Below are 24,904 nucleotides of genomic sequence, written 5' to 3'. Positions count from 1 at the left end.
CCTAATGGCCACTTGAGGCTGGCTCCGGAAGACAGTCAATACCTACAGACCCCCATGTTTAAAAAAACAGGATGACATCCACCAAAATGCCAAACAAAAGACTTCAAAATAGGAGTACACAAAACAATGGGTGACATCACAATGGCTACGTCCATTTTATGCAGTCTATGTCTTTAATAAATTAGAATCAAGAGACCGATTCCAATGTTAGTTGATTAAAAATTGATGGAGTCTTTTCACAGCAGAAAGAGCGACTGCCATTGACACAACACAATATCCTGACTTACCCCAACCTAAAAGATAGTACCACATCAGATGCTGCTTCTCAGCAAACACAGCCACCACGATGAGAGTGTGCAGGTATATTCCCTCACACAGCATCCAGAAGTAATTGCAGCCAAACAGGTACAGATGAATAAACTGGGACACTTTACAGCTCGTCTGAGGAGGGAAAAACACACACATAATCAATTTTGAAAGATGGCTGTTAAGCTCTGCTTCTGTTATTTCCTGTGCAGTACTTTCACAGTTATGTGAAAAGCATAAATGAATGTGGCTATAACAGAATTAAAAAAATAATCAAAGAGCATTTTACCCTGATTTATGTGTTAATACTGACACCTGGATCACACAAGGAACAGCTCAGACTGAATTGGTGGAAATCTTTTTTTATGAATTCAACAACAATTAAACTTCTTAATAATAAAAAAGCTATAACACAAATACATAAACTCACTGGATTCCTCTGCACCAGCTCCTGGTTGTTTGCCACAGCTGTCAACCAAATGATTGTGATCACAGAGTTGAGAACAAAAGAGAAGAAGAGGTTTTTGTGAAGAGTGATCCTTTGGCAACTTAAACTCCTGCAAGAAGAGAAAGGCGACATTACATCACCGTGGTATTGATTCATGTATTCAGTGGTCTATACAGCACGTTAAAAATGCGATTTGCTGACTCACTTGAAATGGAAAAATATTCCGAGGGAGATGAAGAGGGAGGTCAGTGACAGGCCATGTCCTATGAGAGCTAAGTAGAAAAGATTCATTGCCGTCTGGAAGGAAAAAAGAGACACAAATTAGATCATCTGGATCTCCTAATGACTACTCATGCTGTGAGACAATATAAATATGCTCCTGAAGAGAAGTCATATCCTTTCCTCCGACAGGAAATCCTTAATTTACGTAAGGAAGACATTGAAATCATGTTAAAGTGTATTTAAAGGTTGTAAAATATTAAGTAATAACTGAATAGGAAATGTATGAATGAGGGAAAATGACAGATTGTGTGATAGATATTCATGGGGCCCAGTGAATGATGTCATGTAATGATTCTGGTGACTGCTAAACCTTTCATCAAGTGCCATTCCACTGACCAACATTTCCCAGGGATCAGTATTTAAGCCAATACAAAGAGCCAACCTCTGAGCTGAAAAATAAAGCTAACGCAGACGTACCAAAAAACTGCCTTTCCTCAATTGGCCACTTGAGGCTGGCTCCAAAAACAAATTAATCCCCATAGACCCCCATGTTTAAATGCCCAACTTTACAGCAGAAATAAACATGTTTACAGCCTGGTACAAAAAGCAATTTTGGTTTTATTGCTAATTTTCCCGTTAGTGTCATCTGGACGGGGGTACATTTTATATAACTTTTTATATATCATTAAGGCCTACAGTTACGCATAATTAAGAGTATGGCCGCTTTGGATACAGGTGGGTACCTTTGCAGTGGATACAGATGGGTACCTTCAGTCGACAAGTTGCTACCACAAGTCGTTAGGTTACATAACCATGGCAAAACCCTAGATTAACAGTGTAGTGAGTGTAGGTGTAGCTGTTACCTTCACTATTTCAGTGTGTTTTTAGTTCATGAGAGTTAACCAAAAAAAGTCTAGTTTAGCATTTGATTGTACTTAAAGACACCCTAAGGGGTTATCTATTCAGCTTTTCCCAGAAGTACATTTTGTTTTAATAGAATTGAACCTGTTTTTACATAACAAAACTTAGCGTTATCACAGTTAACCACAGCTGTAAATGCACCATGCTAACAAATCTAGCAGCTAGTGTTAGGGTGAGCTCCACCATTTTATCCAAATATGATCACTTTTGACTTCAAGATCCAAAATAATCCAAGATGGCGATGGCTAACATGCCAAACTTGAGGCTTCAAAACCTGATTACACAAATCAATGGGTAACATCATAGTGCCAATGTTCATTACTTTATACAGTCTATGGTCCATATCAAGGTACAGTATTTATGGTTATGGCCATTTTTTTCATTTACTGTGGATAATTATAATCTCCAGAAGATGAATTCTAATGTTTTAACCTCTTGACCTTTTTTGCTGGCAGCGCCTTCAGAGCAATATTTTCACCTAAACATTACAAATGTTATACTAAGTGGACTGCCATTAAAATTTCGGGGCACCCTGAGGATAGATTTAGATTTTGTTTCATTACTTTAAGCCATGTTTTTTCTCTTCCTCAGGGCAAAACAAAACACATTTTCAGCCTCACCACAGAACCATTCCAGAGCATTTCAGCCAACATGAGCATCACATGTCTACAGTCTACAGTTAGTGACCTTTTACTATTCTCTCATCACTGCAAATTGCAGGAACTGCCCAGGGATTTATTAAAAGGTCAGTGCTAACCATGGCTCACTCCTTTATACTGTCTATGCTAAGTGACCTACCACTCGGCCTTCATTGGTGTGTTCATTGCAGCGGGTGTAGTTGGTCCATGTGCGGTTGCTCTCCGGATGCAGGAACCAATGACCACTCTCTGTGCAAATCTTTGTAACCATCTCTGCAGGTAAAAATGATACAAAGATATGCTGACAAACCACTGGTAGCTTTGTAAACAAGCAAATGTGTTTTTATAACAACATTTTAATCCTGTAGAAAGAATCTTAGAGGATATTTTCTTGGAATATATAATTTGCAGCAAAGTAGGTGGAAAAACTAGGAGCTAAGTCAATAAGAAAGTTCCCTTTAAACACACAACCAGACAATAATACACATGAAACTACTGAGAGCAGTGATAAGGGACCAAATCTAATTATAAATCTGCATATCCTGTTGAAGGATGTGCTGCTGTGTTGGCTCAGAATCTTCCAGCGATTAAAACTGATTTACCCTTATAAACACATTCAGGCATTTACTAGCAGCACACATGGAAACACAATTAATCTCTAAAAGCTTGTATCATAAATAGAAAGAGCTCTGCCATTGTCACTTTAAGACACTTCAAGTTATATTCACACATACAGTAAAATTGTTGCTGTCTGTATTTACTTGTGGCTCTGAAGACTTGTGTTTCATGGTCAATTTTTGTGTCTGGTTTAAATATTTTGTCTTTGACTTGAACATAAATGTTCTGACTTGGCCAACTGACTTAATTTAAAGGGGCACACGACAATAGGTTTAAGAAGGGGAGTTCTAACAAAAACTGCTTAAAGCCTGCATCCCAAACTTAGGGTGTGGGTTTTGAAAGATGTGGGTTTTACCAAGCAGGTAGGGGTGAATAAAAACTGCTATCAAGTTACATTATGGGAAGTGAAGGATCCACCATTTTTGGAGCTTGACCCAAAGTCAAAGTCAGGATATCTCTGTCTCTGCTGCTTTTATTTTGAAAATTATTTCATCAATCTGTCTTTGTAAATTCCCCAACTTTATGGAAGTGCAATTGGAAGTGCAATACTAAGTCTCTGGAGATCCACTTTAAAGTTAAACCAAACATTCTTGGTGCAAATGCATCTTAATACCACATTTCCACTACACGCATTAGCTCGACTCAACTTGGCTTGCTCTTTTTTGGTTTTCCATTGTATAGTTAAGTTAAGCACCTGGTACCTGGTACTTTTTTTGTACCACCCTGATTGAGGATCCGAGTGAGCTGAGCTAATAGGCTAATAGAGCTGGTTTTAAAACACTGCAGATGACTCACTGGCCAGAAAGAACTGTTACTAGAATCATCACTTTGATGACCAGGGACCTCCTGCACAAACATGCCATTTTTAAACAGCCAAGGTATTGTCAACAGAGGCCACTTTTTTTTTTCTTTTATCCGCACAACCCAGATTTTTTAAAAATGGCAGCCATTAAAAGCAAACCATAGTACAGTTAACAAAGTTAAAACATTCCTAAGTTTGGTTGCAGAGGAATGGAGTTTCACACCGTTTAGCTATGGCAATCAGCTGAGAATCCCATTCCACTGAGGGGGCACTATCCGCACTGGAAAATGAAATATAGAAAAGGACCTGGTACCCAAGGTGAGTTTAATCGACTCAAACCATGCAATGAAAATGAGAAATTACGGTTACTATAAGCCACAGATTTTTACCTGAAGGATCAAAATCCTGGAAGTAGTCGGGGCAGTGCTGCTCTGAATTAATACCTGCCTTGGTATCATCCCAACACAGCCAGCCATCCCAAGTGCGATTGCACATGGGCTCTACAAACACAGAGAAGGTTTTAGTAGCAAATTTCAAATATATAATTAATATATGTAACAATAAAATATTTATTTATTAATTATTTAGCACAGAGGTTAAAAATTACAAGCACTGAATTTCACGAGCAATTAATTCCAGTTACTGAGCCAAGACAGCTGTGAAGTTCAGAAACATGAAACGTAACAAGTTACCTTGTCTGCTTTGGGTATCATCCTTCATTATTTTTTGATAGCACTCAAACTGTGCTGTAACAATCTTGTTCCTGGTAAGTCCCATGTCGTGGTAGACGTTGGTTGGATGCTGCTGTTGGGTTTCATTTACCTCTAGGCTTGCCTTCACAAAAATCTGCAAGGGAAGGAGAGACAGGGTGAATAAATCTTTTCAGTTATTGTTTTATCAAGACAGATTTGGCCAAAGAGGTCCTGGCTGATGTCCCACAGAGGATGCCAGGATGAAAACTACAGAGTGGACACAATCAGCAGAGAAACTGTTATTTTGAAGTCTATGGCCACAGAGCTTAATTCCCGAATAAAGGTGTTTGCGTGCAAGCGTATGTCTGGACTCAGTCTTGGCTGAGTATTCTGGCTCTATGGGGATGTGTTAAAGTAAGACAGTCCATTATATCCTACTTAGAATGCCAGCAAAGGGAGTCTAACATACACAAGCTTCCATTAAATCCATTTGCACTCCATGGAAAATATGACATCTATGCAGAAGTACTGCCAACCAGATATGTCCAGCTTATTTATTGCACAGCAGATACCAACAGGCAGCTTTTTAATCCTTGAGAAATCCCCAACATAAACCATAACTGACATAAATAAGTCTAAATAGGTCAAATGAAGTCACAGCTGAACAGTACCCTACAGTTACAGACCCAAACACACAACTGACATAAAATACATCATCTGTAAAATTTCTACAGCCAAGACAGATCTGATTTATTCATATATGTAAACATATTCGGTAAAGTAAATTTGGTGTGTTTTCAGTGTTTGCTTGATTGCATGCAGGCCGTCTTACCTTTGTTAGATTACACAGCAGTATGAGTGCCATCATTCCACTCCGCCCGATGCTATCCATCTTCCTCTTGGCCATGTCAGGGCTGATTGATGATATACCGCTGCTGATCTGGAACAGAGAATAAAAAATCAAGCACTGTCATTAAAGCAAAATAAATCTCCTAACAAAGGCCATTTCAAAGCACTGCTTATCTCTGTCAGTGTTGATAAAGTTTTCACCCAGTGGCTTTAATCTACTGAAATATTGCTTCTGTATTCACCACCACAGTCAACTAAGCTGGAAACGGACCATAAGATAACTGTAGAATAGATTTAAATGGACAATTCACGCCAAAACCAAAATACATATTTTTCCTCTTACCTGTGGTGCAATTTATCAGACTAGATTGTTCTGGTGTGAGCTGCTGGGTGTTGGAGATATCAGCTGTAGAGATGTCTGCCTTCTTTCCAATATATCGGAACTAAACAGCAATGTCTCTTTCCAGAAATCATGACCTGGTTTCTCAAGATAATCCACAGACCTTGTTGTGAGCAGTTTCATGAAGGAACTATTTTCTGTCTACCAAACTACACCCGCCAGCCTATCACTACACAGAAGGAAGCGTGCATCTACTGCTAGCTCACCTAGCACCACTGAGCTAGCTAACGCTACAGCTCAGTTGTGGAGGACAGCATTAATGTTTATGTCTTGTGTGGTCATGAAAGCAAGCCTCTTGTCCATGAGTAGATGCCATAGATGTATAAAGAGAAGTGGATACAGCATTAGAAACAGGGCCCTGTTCATTCTATGAGAGGTGCTCAGTGGCGCATGAAACCATGGTATGAAATTACCCGCATCTGTTGTATCTTTACCTGCCTAGAAGCTGCCTTCCAGTTTAGTGTTCCGCTAACCTGAATAGGGATAATATCTGTTTAATCATGCAGCTCTTCTAGACTTTTAAAATATTATTGGACTGAATGGATCAAATTCCCCATGGAGAAATTAGTCATTTTGCGGTGTTAATGACGCTAAAAAAATGAATCAACTGATTTACAGATGGCTGTTTCGCAATGTAGGTTTATGGGAAAAACTCTTTCTGGGCCCCATGGCAACAAAACACAGACCTGGATGTTGTAATTCCCCATTTGGCCACCATGTAAAATTGGCTTCAAAGCCTGGCGCTGTTTTTAGGAGCTTGGTAGATGCATGCTTTCTTCAACGCAGTGAAACAATTGGTAGGTATAGTTTGGTAGAAAGTAAATAGTTCCAACATGAAACTGCTCACTACAAGGTCTGTGGGTAATCTCAAGTAACTGGGTCATGATTTCTGGAAAGAGACACTGCTGTTGAATTTTTCAAATGAATTTTCTTGGTGCTTTGAGCACCACAAGCTGAGTGCCATCTAGTTCCATTATACTGGTGAGAAGGCAGACGTCTCTGCGGCTGATATCTCCAACACTCTGCAACTCACACCAAAACAATCTAGACTCGTAAATAGCACTACAGATGAGAGGGGAAATATGTAGTTTTGATTTTGGGGTGAACTGTCTCCTTAACAACCCACACACAATGACTTATTATACAGTAGACAGATTTTCCAATTTGTTGTTTTTGGGCAGGACTATTCTTTTTTATAAACTGTGATGTAAATGGTTCAGATTCTAGTCGTAAAACTCAAGCATGTTCTAAATAATCTTAATACTCCATAATCGAAATGCACGCATGACTACTCCTTTACAGGCAACATTGCATGCTATCACTGATTGCATACTACAGTATTAAGTCAGTTTTAGAGTTAAATGTGCCCACAATGGTACTATTCTTGGCTTAGTGATCAAAGAACACAGCTGACACAATAAGCAGATGGCACCACCCCAACAAAACCCTATCGATCTCCCAAAGTTCCTGTTCCCTGACAAAAGTCATGTAAGCACAGCTGAGATTTAAAGCCCTGTGCGCTCACTGCCGCTGTGTGTTTTGTGAGCCACATCTCCTTTGCACTCCATCATAAATTCTCAAATGTGACAGCAGTTTTAAATTGGTTAGTGGGTGTGTTACACATTTCATTTGTAAAGGTGACGCTGGTGTCTCATCAAAGCAGGATCCCAGAAAGTTGTTTGCGGCAAAGCTAGAGGCCACTGGGATTTCATGTCACGGCTGCTGCATAGCAGATGAGACAAAATTCAAATGGAGACATATCCCCCCAGGATGTACAAATCTGCTTTGCAAAACGGTGGGTGTACTAATGCTCGGGTGGCTTTAGATAGTTTAAGCCTGCCTGCTACAGCTAATGTTCAACTATCAAAGAGTTACAGGTCTGTAACTGCTCCAGATCTTTTTGTTCAGACCTTGGGGGCTCTGTGTGCCACATATAGTGAAGCATGTTCTCCTTCTGGTTTGTGTTTAAAGCCCATAGAGGTGGCTTTCTGTGCAGGTGTTCGGAAACATGTCTTAAAAATGTATTTTCTGCATTTCTGAGCATCTCCTAGCACAAACCAGGAGTTCCATAGTGGCTCTCCAGGTAACCAGAAACAGGATGTTAGCATTGTTACAACGTCTGATAGAAATCACAGTAAGTGGCAGCACTGCTTTCAGTGTGAAACTATGTACCAACATTCTTTTTCTTCTAGCCGATGAGGAACAACAAGAGTCAGGAAGGATATGGGAGAGAGTGAGACAACCTGAACCCAGGATGACATACATGTAGGTGCATGGCCTTCAGGAGTGGATTACATCTCATTCAGAAGCGAAATTTAACAATGTCTTTCATACCCCAAAGGAACTAGGTCATCACTTGTATGTGCAACATCTCAAGTCTAATTAAATTTGGTGGAGTGGAACAGCTAAACAAACTCTGCAACAGGAAATGAGTAAAATGCATTCAAGAGGCAAGCATTCACAAAAAAGGGGCCTTTAACTTTAAGCATGCAAATATTCATATATTGCAAGTTTGAGGGTAACAGTAGAACATGTCCAAAGAGACCTGCCTTTCAGCTCAGAATGCAGTAGGTTAGTCCTAAGTACTAATACATTTAACTTATCAAAACCTGTATTGACACCGTTTGTTAGCAGTGAAGTTTTGCCTGTATAAACAATGGACATCTAATGAGTATTTGCACTATAGACAACAACCTCTGACATCTAGCACACGTCTAGAGTCAGGTGTATTTGTCTGATGTAATAATTTTATATAAATGAACTTAGTTTTTTGTGTAACTTCGATGTTTAAAAAGGGTTAGTTCTGATTCAACAAAGTCACACAATAACACAAGCAAACTAACCGATTGAGGCAGTGGTAGACCAGCAACTCCCATGTTCTGTGAGGTGAAATGACTGTTATTGTCAAGAGTCTGGTGGCTTTGAAGACAGCATGGATGGATATAACAGCTTCAGTTCCCCTTTGGAAAGGGTTGTCTTGTGGATAAGGTAAAGTGGTGAAAATATTCTAAATATATAATTCACTTGCACGGATACTGATTTTTTTAGCTGGCTAAAATAAGTTTTGCTGCTGCCCCTGTCCACAGCAGTACAATGCTTAGCATCCATGGCGGTACTTCCTCTGCTTCTCCAAACTGGAGGCATGTCAACAGGTACCTACTGAGAGTAATACACTGACTACAGATAAGTACCACATACAACCCAACTTCCAAAAAAACTGAGCTATTCCTTTCCTATTCAGAGTCATTGCAAAGCAAACACAGCAACATATTAAAGCGGTACCAGGAGTATTATTCATCACTGGAGAAAGCCGAGGCAGTGGGGAAGCCGTATCCACACAAGAAGGAGGAACTCTCAAAAGGGATGTAGACCTAGGTATAAGGTTTCTGCCCCATGTTGTGATTAAAAAGACCCTGTTATAGTTTTAAAAGTCTAAAACTCAACCCCAGAGTTTTTCAAATGCATTTTCAAAAGTCTCCATTTTAAGGGTTCCAAAGTGCTGAAGAAGTGTGAATGCTTGGCATAAATGTAGCAAAGGTTATATCTTTAAAACAAAAAAGTATGAGTGTGGATGTAGCCTAGGAGCTAACTTAATGTCGTCTGTGTCAGTGTTGGAGCTGCTACTACTTGCCATTTCTCAAAAAAAAAATTGTAATACTGAAAATGTCCATATCTAATCTATCATGACATTGTGATAATGTGCTTTCTATCCCACTGATATACGCCTATCCTTGATTATTGTAAACCTGTGAAACAGATCATCAGTATCATCTGGTTAAGAGCTGTTTTACATTGAAAATGCACAACAAAATTGTTTATATAACTTACCTAGTAGTAAGTAGTTTAAATATAACTACATATATTTTTAATGCTACAAATTATAGAAACAATGCAGCAAAAGGCAGCTTCAACTTTGCTAAAGCCTTGGTTAGTCATTGCCTGGTTGCCAAAACAAACACTTTCAGTACAGTCTTTCAACACACGGACTAAAAGGCAAAGCAGGAGGGCTGTCAGACAGTACATCACTGAGAGATTTGACCCAGTTGACTCTTACAAGTCTCCCTGCAGCTCTGTCACCAGAGGGACTGGCCCAATGCCTCCTCAAGTCTGCTCAGAGTTAAAACTGCATTACCCTGGGGAGGGAAAGGGGGGAGGAGGAGGAGGAGGAGGGGCTTACTGAAAGTGGGATTGTAAAACATTATGGTGATGTGCAAATTAGAAACAGCCAGGAAAAGATCAGCTGCACTGTCACACATGCATGCATGCAAACACAAAAATGCACATGCACGCACAGACAGATACACACCCGGCGCTCAGCTTTGCCAAGTCCCCCAGCTGTTTCTTGGCAAAGGCTGTTTTTCATACATTAGCAGACCGATACAGAAGATATATCTTGTCAGATGGCAACACTGAACAGACGTTGCAGTTTTCTTTCCCAATCTGCTTGAATGTTGCTTCTATCTAGTCATGATTTGATTCTCATCCCATTTTTGTTTTTTTAGTAGTACGTACACTAATCCTAAAGGTGGTAGCGAAGAAAAAAAAACCTTTCCCTTCCCATCGAAATGGAATCCATTTGTCATGGTGGAAATTTCCAGCATAACATTTTGTTCACGTCTGCCATAAATACCTTGTGTATGATGGAAACAAAAAAAGAAGCACGTTTTGAACAGTACGTGCTATTGATAGCTGCAACCCCCAAAACACATGCTGTAGCTTCATAGTGATTAGCGCTGGTAGAGCCAACGTACATGGGAGAGTATGATCAACTCCACATCAGCTGTTTTTGAATGATAAAACTTTGGGAAGTGAATTGATCACATTGGTTGGTCCTTATTCAAACCAAATGACATCGGGTATTACAAAGAAAATATGGTTACAATCCTATCCTGTCCTAAACCAACCTTATCTCCTACTGTCCTAAAGTATGATACGCCTTATAATAACTGTTAACAATTTATGTTCATTGGCAACAGTTCCAGTATTGGCAAACAGAGGAGTGTCTCAACATTAACTCAACCATACTGTACTTGGGTAGTCTCACATAACCTTAATGTTGTCTTTACTTTAAAGCTGTATTTAAATGTTTTTGGCCACTAGGGGGCAGCAGGACTGAGGAGGCGAGGACACTATCTGCAGATACCCTGTCAGTCAAAGTGACTTGCCCTTAACTATGCGTAACTTTAAGCCTTAATACAGTTGTCATGAGCGGGGAAATTATCTATAGAGACCAAAACACTTTTTTTATACCAGGCTGTAAACATGTTCATTGCTGCTGTAAAATTGGGCATTTTAACATGCGGGTCTATGGGGATTGACTAGCTTTTGGAGCCAGCCTCAAGTGGCCATTCAAGGAACTGCAGTTTTTCCCACTTCTATGTTGACTTCATTTTTCAGCCCTTAAAGGTGCCACTTGGTCTAGTGCTGCTTCAATCAGTAAGTGTTTAAGTAAAGCGCAGAAAGTATTCCAAATAAAGCGTACTCTTAAACTGATATTTTTCTTTTGTTTAGGTGGGACTTTTTAAATGACTGAATTACATTTTGCTGCAGCCCCGTCCACAGCAGTGTATTCTTTAGCTTCCATGCTGGTAGATTTGGTTTATCAAAGATGGTCGCACAGTACATAAAATAAGCACAGCAGAAACAGATAGGTTGGTGCAAAACATGTAACTAAATATCTTTGGGCTAAATATTACAGTTATGGCTGAACATGACAGCAGAAATAAATATTTATGCCAATTTAACATATTTCTGCAACTGAAATCAAATTGCTTGTTGGTAGCACAACGTCATGGTGATTTTGTCTATAATCTAATTATAAAATTGTTATTGATGATTGATGATTGATTATCTAAACAGATGCCCGTGGCAGCATTGTCATTGTCTTTGATATGTTCCTTATGACCATTTTGCATGTTTCAATATAATATGCTATTTGAGGGTTTTAATATCTTTTAAGGATTTGAGGTGTCAAGCTATGCCAAAGACAAAAAACACTGAAAAACTTAAAGAAAAAAAAAAAAAGCCCCCCAAAAAACATCATTGGCATGTGTAGGTTCATATGGTCCAGAACAGTAGCTAAAATTGTCACTTCAGCAATGCTTTAGAAAAAAAACCCAGAGACAAACTTAAAAAGTAAGCATGTTTCTGCTCAAATACACGACCAATAAGAAGTTATCTGTATCCTTTCCTGTTGGCAGCTTCTTAAAAGCATTGCTGAAATCCAAAGAGCGAAAACCTCTGACGCTTTGTTCTGGCTGTTTGCAGAACAGTATCAAAGTATTTGGGAACAAGGCTTCAGTGATTGCAAATTAGTTTTGAGGTTGTCTGAATTCAAAGACTATTTGAATATCTCAGCTTGAATATACGTCAAAACTCATCAGTTTTGTATTAGCTGAAGCACACAAGTCATGATCACCAACATGTCACCCATAACTGTTTTCTACCTCTACACAGACGTTGGCATGCATCAGTAGCAATGTGTTGGAGTCCATTTCAAGCAAAGAATGAAGAGATAAATGAATGATGGCCCACAAAAACACTCACAATAACTTAAAAAAATCACATACTTCATGAATATTCTTTGCTAATTTCAGCTCAAAGCTTAGAGAACAACCTCTCCAGAGGCACAACACTTGATTATTGATCTGTTTGGGTCAACTTCATCCAACCACAATCCAGTGCAAACTGTGGGTGGTCCACTATTATCTGTAGTACCTCAGAGTGTTTCACAGAAGTGGTTAGTCATGTACACTTTGTACAAGAGCTGACATCACCTATTACATCCGCCAGCACGCAGAAAGATACCTAGAAAAACAGTCTATGCATAACAGCTGTTGTCTTCCCGGCCAGTGCCAGAGCTCAGCCTGTACTTATCTACTCCCACTGTCCCCGCAGAGATGTTGTTCTCTGCTGTAAACATCCTTCTGCCCTCACAGGATGTTTGGCGCCTGATGCTCAAAGTTCCTCTCAGTGGCATTCGGATGTCCATTAGGCTGGTGTAGGCTTGTAACATCATTACTGCCCTTTTCTATACCAGGATACAGGCTTAACTAGAGAGGGAAGTGGCCAGGAGAACTGATTCAGTCCTTAGATGCAGAGGCACGCACAATCAATATGAGAATATGCCCCATGTCTCTGTTATTACTGCTCATGTTGTAGTTTAACTTCTCACCAGTGCTACTAAGACATATTCCTGCACATTTACTGCATGGCTAATAAAATGACTCTGACTCTTGAAGGAGTTTGACAAGTAATTTAATGGCCCATAAATCTGCAATAGTCTCTTTAATGTGGTATTTTTTCAGTGCAAATGCTGAGCAACAAACCATCCCAACTAATAGGCAAAAATAAACACTGTACTACTGCACTGTATTGTTTGCTTGATCCTGTTATCAGTAGTTGAAAGTAACACACAAAACTGGTCACTGGGGTAAGTATCTCGTGCTTGCTGTACAAACAAGAAAATACCCAGCATGGGAAATAGCGCAGTTGTGCTGTCTGGATCGGATCTTCAACGACCTGCACAGTTCCTTTTATAGAAGCAATTACAGAATAGAGCAGACTGCATCTTCAAAAGAATTCATATCTACATAGATCCCATTATTAAAATTCCAATGATGTTTTCAGTTTTTTCATTATGGTGTCAAATCAGAAATGCTTTCTAACCATACCTTTGAGATGTCTTGTTGACATGATTAATTCACGAGCACAACTGGCTAGTCCTCTCAATTTTGGCGTCACCAAAGACAGCGACAATAGCCTAGTTTACTGAAAGGGCAGTGTTACTGCCCCCTACAGAAAGACACAGCCTACTGCACCTACACACTGAAAATACCAACAGTGGATCCACTATTAACTTTTTTCCCCCTCATTCCAACTTGCAATAAAAAAAAGACCCTTTAACGGGTGATATTGTAGATATGGATGTACAGGTTGCACGATAAATGACTGGCTTGGGTAGTATACCCTTCTGATATTTCGGAGGAGTATTCCATATGTGAGGGTATTTGTGTTAACAGCACACAAACAATTATACCATGATCCTGGCTTAGGCTACTACATGTAAATAAACATAAATTGCAGTAAAGTAGGGCTGTCCCCTGAAGGGAAGAGATTCTTATCATCCGTCGGAGACCCCTCAGTCAACTGAGATTGCTTCAAGTAGATGTCGATGGGATGTTTTGGTCCCCGGATTTTGCTGCAGAGTGATCGCCATTGACTTTCACACTACTCTTTGGTACAGAGAGCTGTGGACACGCAGGCAGGCAGCCTGAAACGCGAAAGAAAAAAAGAAAAACGCACTTACCTCATGTGATCGTATGATTCAATGTCCAAAGGCGCAGACAATGCTCCCCAAGAGTCACATATATTTAGAAAGGGCTCATTTTCTCCACTATAACTGTCAAATTCCGCGACCAATAGCCTAAGCGGGGCTTCCATGATTTAATTCCAGCATTTTCCCTCATGGTTTAATGTTGCATATAAGATATAGCCCATGTGACGCGCATATCCAAATACTATAATGTAGGTTATTCTAGGTTGTAATTGGCAATCGGTTTTATGTGAATGAATGGAGAAGCTGCTGATGCCTTCGTAAAGTTGACAGAGTTTGTCCCATTCTGCAAGTTGGTCACTCGACCACTAAGCATGCATACAGACCTATGCGCTGGAAACAGGCCATCACACTTGTGTATCTAATTTGGTGACAGGTAAATTTCAGAAAATATGAAAAAGAGAAGAACTAAAACATTCATACATTTTGTGTATAGGCTATGTGTGTGATGGCCTATTAATTAAACTTTATGAATGGGACAGACACTGTCAACATTATGAAGGCATCAGCAGCTTCTCCATTCATTCACATAAAACCGATAGCCAATTACAACCTAGAATTACCTACATTATAGTATTTGGATATGCGCCTCACATAGGCTATATCTTAAATGCAACATTAAACTATGTGGGAAAATGCTGAATTAAATCAGGGCCCTGCATAGGCTATTTGCCGCGGAATTCAGCAATAATAGTGGAGAAAATGAGCCCTTTCCAAATATATGTGACTCTTGGGGAGCATTGTCTGCGCCTTTGGGCATTGAATCACGCGATCACATGAGGTAAGTGCATTTTTCTGTCGCGTTTTGGGGGGAACATCGGACCCGGGAAACATAGGACCCTTTTTCGGAAAAGCGGGGAACATAGGACCCTTTTTTTGGAAAAAGGGTCCTATGTTCCCCGGTCCCTATATTATGGGGGAAAACAGGACCTGGGGAACATAGGTACGGTCCTGCTACGATTTACTGTTGAATGACAAGTATTCTTGAAACGGTGTGTAAGGGGCTTTAAGGTATGTTTTCTCTTGTTTGGTGGGTGTGTCAGAGGTGTTACCTTATCAGCAGTAACATGTATATAAATCAAAATCTGGTAGATCTTAACTTATTGAACATCATTTTTTTTCCACACATGCTGACAACTTTAACATATGTTTCCCTATTTGCCAAAAAGGCCCTCTTGAATTTAATTTAAATCAACTTGGCTGTATTAAAAGGCAGTGCTTCTGCGTAACACAACCAGGTGTTCAACAAACTGTGTTTCAGTTTAAATAAACATTCCAAATGTTAATATCAGTACCTGCCTCAAATATCCAGTACGGGTTGGGCTGTAAGAAACAGTGACAGCCCTCACACCAAGTTGTTCGGTAGCTGGAAAACTGTCCAGTACCTGAGGTCCACAGCTGGTGAATGAATGAAAAGGGAATAATATCTTGGCAAGTTCAGCTGGAGCATGGGCTCATGATGGAAGTCACATTCTAACCAAGGCCAAGCACAACCACAACATATATCTTTAAACTATGAAGCTGCTGAAAGATGTAACATAAAGACTTTGTATGACAGAAAAAAACATGATCAACTGGATAGCATGGGCTGATGTAAGAAGCAACACCACCCCTTTGGCAGTAATATAATAATCTCCCACTGAGATATTTCAACATTCTCTGCATGTGTGCTGCCTCCCATCATATGGATTTATTTGTGTTAGTTTTCTTCAGTTCCATTGTAAACATATGTTGGAAACTGAAAGAAAGTGCTCCATCATGATGCGTTTACTCATGCTCACAATCCCAGTTTCACTTTACATGCAGCACGTGCAGCACATGTCCCTGGTCTGTGTCTTTATCGGTCAGGCTTGCATTACCTTAACATCAAACGCGTTTGTTGGGAAACAGCTTGAGGAGTTCAGGTGTTAGTGCAGTACATTACCTCAAACTAATGAGCAAGCCAATATGCTGCATCCTGTTGGATTGTCTGTGCATACATATGCTTTTAAAATCAGATGCAGATAATAGAGAACTATTAATAACCTCTCTCTGTTTTATTCTTATGATTTTTTAAGTATTTCCTTGTGTCTATATTTACTCACTCTCTGATGAAATGCTCTACCTTTTTATAATCTCTTTAAAAACGTATCCTGACAAGGAAGTCTTGACATGGCCAGGGAGGAAGGAATGGGTTCAGTTTCCAGCCAGCTTGGTCTCCCACTGTTTTCTGTCATTTTAAGAGCACAGTAAGAGCTGATGATTGAAAGAGTGGACAGAAGAGAGTCTACAAAACAGGAAATTCTAAGAAAAACCTATTGCTGTCTATGCTTGACATGTGAATACAAGAAACAGCAGGAGAAGCCTTTAAGAACGACATGGAAACATGGACCCTTCTGAGAGCCACTTCTCTCAATCAACAAGACCAAATCTAACTGGTGGTCGTTTCTCATGGGATCAGCTGTACATTAAGATAATCTCTCCCATGTGACAGAAAACATGTCTGAATTAGAGTTTCACATCTCAGCCATTGATCTTAGCAAGCCCCGGAGATGAGAGCAAGCCTCATGCAAGCCTTCATGTTGCCAAGGGCACCACCAGATGTCAGGGAAAACAATAACAATCCCACACAGATGTGAGGGAGGAGACGTCTTTGTTTCATAAGAAGACCTCCTCAACTCTCAGTCCACCCGCCCTGACTGATGCACGCAATATTCTTTGCATTAACATGGCAAGAGGGAGGCTGCGTTTCCGCGTTTGCAGTGCAGACAACAACCCAGATGCCAAAGTATTCATGTCACTGCATTCACGCCCTCGTTGCCAGCATGCCAACGTTCTCAGGGCAAGCACATGGATCTACTTACAATAATGCTGAAAAGAGGAAAAGACTGCATTCTAGTATGCAGCTCATGGGGGGAAAAGGAAGGAGAGGCTCATAATAGTGCTGAATATTGTTTGATGATGTCAGACATGCAACCATTCATGGTGGTCATTGAAGCCCTCGAGGCTGCACGGTTAAAGGACAGATGATGCAGCACAGTATGTCAAGGAATTATGAATATTGAAAGATTCTGTCGCCCAAGATCTTCTTCCAAGGCCAATGTTCAGCACCGGTGCAGAACATAGTGTGCTCTTTTTATAGCACAGCAGATAGTTAATGTGTGGAGAGGGGGCTGGCGGTGGCTGGTGGAGTTCTTGTCACTTCATAAATTAATGTGAGCTTTATGTTTTACAGTAGCCATAGTACTATAGGTGCATGCATTGAATGTAATGTGGGATTTTGCAGTATTATTAAATACAGTGGGAACTAGGATACAGGACGAGAGTAAGAAAAACAAAGATGTAGTGAGCAAAGGTGGATGATTCAATTTTTCATAGCTCCTACATAACCGAATCTACCTGACATCACTACTGTTATTTATTTTTTTTAGTTAAGTACATCAAAAAACTTCACAAACATACTTAGGCTTTTATAAAGTGTTATCCCTAACATTTCCAATTAAATGATTTGATATAATCTGTCAAATGTATTATATACACAATTGAAGTAAGTGCATCCCTAAAAAACAAATAAAGGCTTTGTGCTTACCATACACAGAATTATTTTTTAACAGCTTGCCACAAATTTTAATTTTCCAATTTTTTTTAAATTCAATTTTTTCCAAACATTTTTTTTTTACTTTTTAAAAACTATTTAAAATGGGAAAACTCGTAGCTCACTCAGCCCCTCCTCGATCCACTCTCTCTCCCTCTACGTTTATCAAGAGACAGTCACACACCGGTAGTCAGCCTGCACACACACACACACACACACACACACACACACACACACACACACACACAGGGCTAAGTGTTAGCATCACACAGCACCTATCAGTTATTAACCGGTTAAATGACAGAGTTGAGACATTTTGGTGATAGTGTGGTTCGTTCGGACCATTAAATAGCTTGGTGTTGGACGTTAGCCGCTGGATCTTGTCCCAACAATCAGCTGCCTAGCACACTGAAAACTAAAACAACTGATGTCCATGAAGCAGGAGAAGGCTACAAGGAGATAGCAAAGTGTTTTCAGGTAGCAGTTTCCTCAATTCGTAATGTAATTAAGAAATGGCAGTTAACAGGAACTGTGGAGGTCAAGTTGAGGTCTGGAAGAGCAAGAAAACTTTCCAAGAGAGAATAGGATTGTTAGAAAGGCAAATCAAAAGCCTCATTTGACTGCAAAAGACCTGCAAGAAGATTTCACAGACTCTGGAGTGGTGGTGCACTATTCTAGTGTGCTGTCCTGTACAAATATGACTCAAGAATCATCAGAAACCTTTCCTGTGTCGTCACCTCAAAATTCAATGTCAGAAGTTTGCAAAGGAACATCAACACAAGCCTGATGCTTTTTGGAAACAAGTCCTGTGGACTGATGAAGTTAAAATAGAACTTTCTAGATTCAATGAGCAAAGGTATGTTTGGAGAAAAAAGGGTGCAGAATTTCATGAAAAGAACTCCATCCAACTGTTAAACACAGGGGTGGATCGATTATGCTTATGCGCTTGTGCTGCAGCCAGTGGCACGAGGACATTTCACAGGTTTCACACACAAATTCCTGCAAATTTTGGAGGCAAACAGTCCCCCAATTGTTGTTGAGGTTTACATGTTAGCAAACAGCTGCCTTTTTCCACATCCAGCTAACACAGAGAAACATAAGCATCCATTTGGAGTAATACTTTTGTCCACTTTATGAACCCAATGTCCACTTTCTCTTTGATTCTGTTTTGGTCACAGACTAACTCTTGAGAAATTATTTGGCTCTTTAGCTGCTAAATGCTTCACTATGTTCACCAGCCAGCAGCTAACTTTGTCTGTCTGCTGTTTGGTGATGGGCAGGTAGTGTACAGTGGGTTTATTGGGAGCTGTTGGGCTGAAAACTGCTGCCTAGTGAGGCTAGAAACACAGCTGATGAGAGCAAAATTTGTGTGTCAGGAAATCAAAACAATGTGCTGAAAGATGCTAAAACCTTCCACAGAACTGAGGGGATCTACAGGGTCGGTTGTGTTGATGCAGCAAAACCAGCAACACCTTTCACATGACCCAGTCATTTGACCCATATAGTCAGTATAAATATATTGATTGGCGTGGCTTTAAAACAACTGGTCACATTTTGACATATTTGACTGGATCTGAAATGTTACTGCCAGACTGTTATGAAGTCTCTTGTATTTCACTTATTTGCATAAGCTGATTAATATGTTTAAAATAGTTTTGTTTTACAGTGAGGGCTTAGTCCATGAGGAGTTCAGTTAGGGCAACACTGTTGCTGAAAAAAAAAGATGCTTTGAAAATGTTTGAAACAGCTAAACCTCGCCCAAAAAAGAACTGGGTGCATTATAGCACTATCGTTGGTGTTTCATCTACTTCCTACAGGATATGGTTTCAGACCCTTCTTACCACCTACAGTATATACAAGATGAACAAAAATATCACGTATCTGCACTTTAGGCATCTATAAAAAAAGGCAGCAACACAGGTGAGTCATACTGTGCTGGATGTCAAGTATGTGTCAGCGTTAAAAAAAAGTTTGCCAGTTCAATGCGAGTTTTGAAAACATAATTAAGCAGCTAACAAAGTCCCAATGATGCCAGATACACAGTGCCTCAACTCTACAGTAGGTACATGAGTCACAAGATATCCAGAGCTATTTCATGTAGAGAGGGGAACAGTGTGAAAAACTGCCAAACGCACACATTATCAAAGAGGAACAGTGGGCACCAGTGCCAGCTCACTGATGGAGAGAGATTCACTGTTATTGTATAAGGATGGCCACTTAATATCATTAGCTTAGCATAAAGTATGAAAATGGGGCAAATGGCAAGGGGTGCCATGGTCACCTCAATACAGTGAATTGAACTCAAAATGTCAGCTGTACCACTTTTAGTCTATGTGCATCAGATAATTAGTAAAATTCACTGTAACATAGGAAAACGAAAGTATATTAGCATAAAGTCCTTAACTCTCACATTAACAGGGTTTTCAATTAGTGGTACTTCAATGGCATAATAGAATTCGTTCATTTCATTTATGACATTTGGTTTTGGTGTGCCACCCCAAGATTTTCAGTGGCCACATCTGGCCAACCCTTTGAAAAATTTCTGGGGGCACCAGAGGGGTCCAGATCTTCTAGAGGGGGTCTGACTCACCCAGTTGGGAACAACTGGACTAAACTACAGAACTGTAGATTTTAAAATAGGGCTGTCAAATAACATGTTAATTTTGATTAGTTTATCGCATTAAAAAATTTAATGCTGATTAATGGCGTCCCATGGTGCCCTTTGACCCAGTGCATCATTGAAGGCCACAATGGTTTTGACACATTATGGAGGCAGATGAGAAGATGCTGCTTGGCCCCGTGAATGGAACATTTACATTTAAAAAACTTGATAGGAGCACCATTCTCTGCAGTTTCTTCAGTAAGATATTTTTGTATCATGAGAGCCTTAAATATCACCTCAATGCAAAGTAGTTAGCAGCGAACCTGGAGGTCCCAGTGAGCACAGCCTCTGATGCTAGTGCTAGCAGCCAGCCTCGTCAAGCCCCACTCGACCAGGCGTTCAGACGCAAACTGCATAAGTCTACCTGTGACCGACGAACTAACTCTCTTTCTAAACTGATTGCAATGGACTGCAGACCGGTTTCGGTGGTAGAGGACAGGGGTACGATTGTGTAAATCCAGCAGCTTTACTACAACACATCTGGCAAAATTCATTTGAATTGAAATTTTACAAATACTTTCATAGCTCAGCATTCTAAAGCTCACAAATTATTATGTTATGTCTGTTTAGTCAGTCCAAAAACCAAAGTGCAAAAAAAACCAAAACAATTTGTTACAGTCCAACACATTACTCTCTCAGTAAAGCCAGTACTTGATTTGGTTTTTGTACGGATTATACAACAAGATGTATCGTGTTAATTAGTGAGCTTTAGAAGTGCTGGTAATCGGATTATGTTACTATACCTTTGGACAGAGCCAGGCCAGCTGTTTCCCACTGCCTCCAGCCTTCTTGCTAGGCTAAGCTAACTCTCTCCTGGCTCTAGGTACATATTTACCATGCAGACATGAGAGTGGTATCTATCTTCTCATCTAACTCTCGGCAAGAAAGTGTATTTCCAAAAATGTCAAATAGTTACCTGAAGAGGATACCAAACACTGTTGAACACGCTGCTGTGTGTCAACAGGCATGCCATTCATTAGCTGCTGAAAAGATAATGTTTCGTTTCCCCTGAGAATGTGACATGGCATTAGTTTCATCATTATGTGAACACAACAAACATCACAGTAGTCTTCAGTTACTTTTTAAGAGGTTAAGAGTACTAGAGGTCTTACCATAGAAAAAGGATCCTATTTCACAGGCCTCTGGTCTACGTAAAGGAAAAAATAGTACAAATACTGAGATAAAAATACACTGGTTAAAAATAAACCAGGTTCCCTTGTACACTGCACCTGTATAGCTGCTAGTAATTCTCCTTGGTGTTAATGTAAATGTTTTGATGCAGCTATGGGCCTTCGTTCAAAATAGCCTAACCTGCTGAGCATGTGCTCACTCTTTCACCTGAGGCATACAGTACAGTCTGGTGGGAAACTGTGGCTAATTCCACCAATTCTTTCCACTACATGGAGACACATTTTCATGGGTCACTAGTTTTTCTTTGTCAAGTGCTTTAAGTGCACTGACAGGCTGACAGCTTTTCACAATAGTTTAAGCTTTCTTGGTTTTTGTTCCTTCCTGTGTGATATTTCTGCATCCTAACTGGCTATTGCTCCTGACAGATTTTAGTTTCATGGCTGTGTTTGTTACAGCGATTAGTACTCATTAAACTGGCATACAGCCGGAAAGGGATTTTCAGGCCAAAAGCTGCCCTGGGAGTTTAAATGGGTGTTTACATGTTCTCTCAGATTTTATTTGGGGATAAGGAAATTGTTCTTCATATCAGAGGGGTTCATCAACAATGCTTCAGCTCAATTATCAGCTTTTTTTCTTTTGGCAGGGGAAACACTGTAAACCCAGAAAGATGGCCTGTGGGATCTCTCTGCAAGCAAGGCGAGCACCACTCACTAATCCTCCCCATGTTCAGTGTCATTCTATCCATCCAGACATTCCCAGAGCTCCATACCGCACTCACATTCTCTGTTAGTAGAAGGAATTCTCAAATTCCCAAGGTAAGATATGTGACTTTGTGAACACAGAGACACAAACAAAAACACCAGCACAGAAGATAGGTAGTTATCCACTAAAAAGTCGTTTCATTACATGTATGATAGGGTATAAAAGATGTTATTTTGGAAGATTTGAAAAGTTTTGTCTCACAGTCTGATTACATCTCTTTAAGCATTCACTGGCGTCTGTGAACACACAGGCTTTCAGCACCGTGTCAGTGGTTCCCTTCTGATATTGCCATGACAAAAATAACTCTGGAGCTCGGTCAAATTAGGTGCTGCTTTAAGAGTGCCTCGAGGAAGCCAAGGAATATCCTCCATGTGCTTGCTGTGGGCCCTAGACTTGACCTCCAAGGGAGCGATTCACGTCATTACTAACAGGCTCAAGTTGCTCTGTATGCCTTGGGTTTGTGTTACAAAAACATTTAACTGCTTACATGAGTAAGATATTGTGAAAATAACCTCAAAAACTGTATGAGGGGTTTTGGAGTCTGAATTGGGGAAACTATTGAAAACAACCACCAATGCCAACATACATTCACAGCTATAGCAAAAGTGAAACCACTCACAGCAGCCAATAAAATAAGGCTGCCTGTAAAACAAAGTTTGCAGGTGGGATTACAGGCAGGTAAGAAAATGAAACAGCAGTATACTCAAGGCACCAGGCCCCCTAAGAGCGCTTAGCCTTGCTTCCAGTTTTTCCCTGTGGCCACTTACGGTACTGGAGCAAAAAATCCCCTGCAGCCCAAAAAGCATTTTCCTCAAAGGTAGCTATTTTAAAGAGATAGATTATTGATAGAGAGACTGTTAACATGTGTAAAACCTCTGCCTGTTACCAAAATCAGGTAAAAATTCAGACGTTTGTTGTGGCAAGTCAAAACACTCACTCAGAGAGTGAAAGTCTGGCTCTGAAATCTCACGTCTCGCAAGATTTGAGTTGTTGCAGGAAGTTAACGCTGGAGTGACCTTACAAACACGAGGAGTTACTCTGTTTGGAGTAGTCATGGCTGAATTTTTACCCGATTTTGACCAACTGGATCTGGATGAGCCATTTGAATTTGATGATGGCCCGTATTTATTTGAACACGGACATACACGGACGCAGAGTGGATGAGGAGAGAGAGGGAGCAGAGTTACTTCGGTATCACATATACTAAAATTGCAACAGGCAGAGGAACATGCCCGAATACAGCTAAAGGTAAACACAGACGTTCATTTCTTCTTTCCGTTATGTTGTCGGATAATTATACTTACAATCCGAGCCTATCTGTGTGAAAAAATGCACTTTTAGTGGACATATTTTGACGTTGTTTGACGCTGTCTGAGTGCCCTATTACTCAATATAGTGCGCGATCACAGGCTGCAGGCAGGTCAGCCCGAGCTTTGTACTGGAGAAATGTCAAATATTGAACATCCTATCACTCATTTAGACAAAAGTAGATCGGAAAATATGGCCCAGGTTGAAAAAAATGTTAGTTTGCTTTTAAAAAAGAATGAGGTAGTAGCAGGAAAATTAATGTTGGTTACTTAAACACATTTTCACTTCCAACTAGTCATATACTGACGCTTGGTCAGTGGCCCTGCACAATAAATGATGTGCTAGGTACCCTCCTGCATCAGTTTTGGGTGTTCAGGGATGACATGTCAATTTACTTTCTACATTCACTGTTCCTTTTCAAAATAAACTTCAGTTTTAAAAGGTAATTTACAGTTTCTGCTTGTTAAATGCATGCAGTCTTTCAAAATAAACATAAGTTGGTAAACACAACTTTTGTTTTTAGTATTACTTCCTTAGTTTAGGCAAGAAAAGTATGTGGTTAGGTTTGGGAAAAAACATCATGGTTTGGCTTAAAATAAGTATGTTAGTTACTAAAGTCTGATAATGTCATGTAATGTATCTCACTAGCATAGCATGCTAGACCTACTAGCAGACTAGTTATTAAAATTACTTGATTGACTTTTGGTTTCACACAGGACACAAACAGTGGACTCCAGGGTGAAAGTCCAGAGTTTGTTTAATCCATTCACCTGAATTCCCGTCCACTGTATGCTGACTTTCTTGCTTTATATGCTACAGTAATTGCCCAGGGCATAAAAAATGCATCTGCCAGGTGCGTATCATACCGTCACTAAAGGGTGCCTCGTGCCATGATGCAGAGGGCAACTGGAGTGTCGGTATTTGACAAATTGGGAGTGAGACTATGTATGTGCCATCTAAGGTGTTTAGAACTAACTAGTTGATGGCAGGCAGGTAATTCAAAAGTCAATCTAGCTCACAAAGCAGTCGATCTCTCTCCCTGCAATGTATTTTAATGAACGATACTCCAACAAGATCATCTTAAGAAGATGGTATTTTCTTGAACAGAATTAAAATGTCAAGGTTCTTAATAAATGGATGTATTGGTCTAACGTTACACAATCCACAGTGAAAAAATAAATACATTTGACAGATAGGATACTATGTTTCATTTTCGCACGATGTGACCTATGCATC

The 24,904-nt window shown here is 40.0% G+C and overlaps 1 protein-coding gene across 1 annotated transcript in view; it reads right to left on the bottom strand.

Moving 5' to 3' along the window:
* Nucleotides 1–24,904, bottom strand: part of calcrla (calcitonin receptor-like a) — a 42,586-nt gene that overhangs the window by 11,507 nt on the left and 6,175 nt on the right. Inside the window, exons 2-8 of the mRNA XM_033617809.2 lie at nucleotides 5,480–5,587; nucleotides 4,648–4,801; nucleotides 4,345–4,455; nucleotides 2,696–2,808; nucleotides 960–1,051; nucleotides 737–863; nucleotides 288–441 (exon numbers count right to left, since the gene is read on the bottom strand). Coding sequence (XP_033473700.1) covers nucleotides 288–441; nucleotides 737–863; nucleotides 960–1,051; nucleotides 2,696–2,808; nucleotides 4,345–4,455; nucleotides 4,648–4,801; nucleotides 5,480–5,554 — 826 coding nt within the window. The 5' untranslated portion in view covers nucleotides 5,555–5,587. The remainder of the gene's footprint in view (nucleotides 1–287; nucleotides 442–736; nucleotides 864–959; nucleotides 1,052–2,695; nucleotides 2,809–4,344; nucleotides 4,456–4,647; nucleotides 4,802–5,479; nucleotides 5,588–24,904) is intronic.

Source organism: Epinephelus lanceolatus, chromosome 14 (genome assembly GCF_041903045.1).
Source record: "Epinephelus lanceolatus isolate andai-2023 chromosome 14, ASM4190304v1, whole genome shotgun sequence".
In the NCBI taxonomy this organism is placed as follows: Eukaryota; Metazoa; Chordata; class Actinopteri; order Perciformes; family Serranidae; genus Epinephelus; species Epinephelus lanceolatus.
Note: the sequence above shows the minus strand (reverse complement) of the source record. Positions and strands in the feature narration are given on the sequence as shown.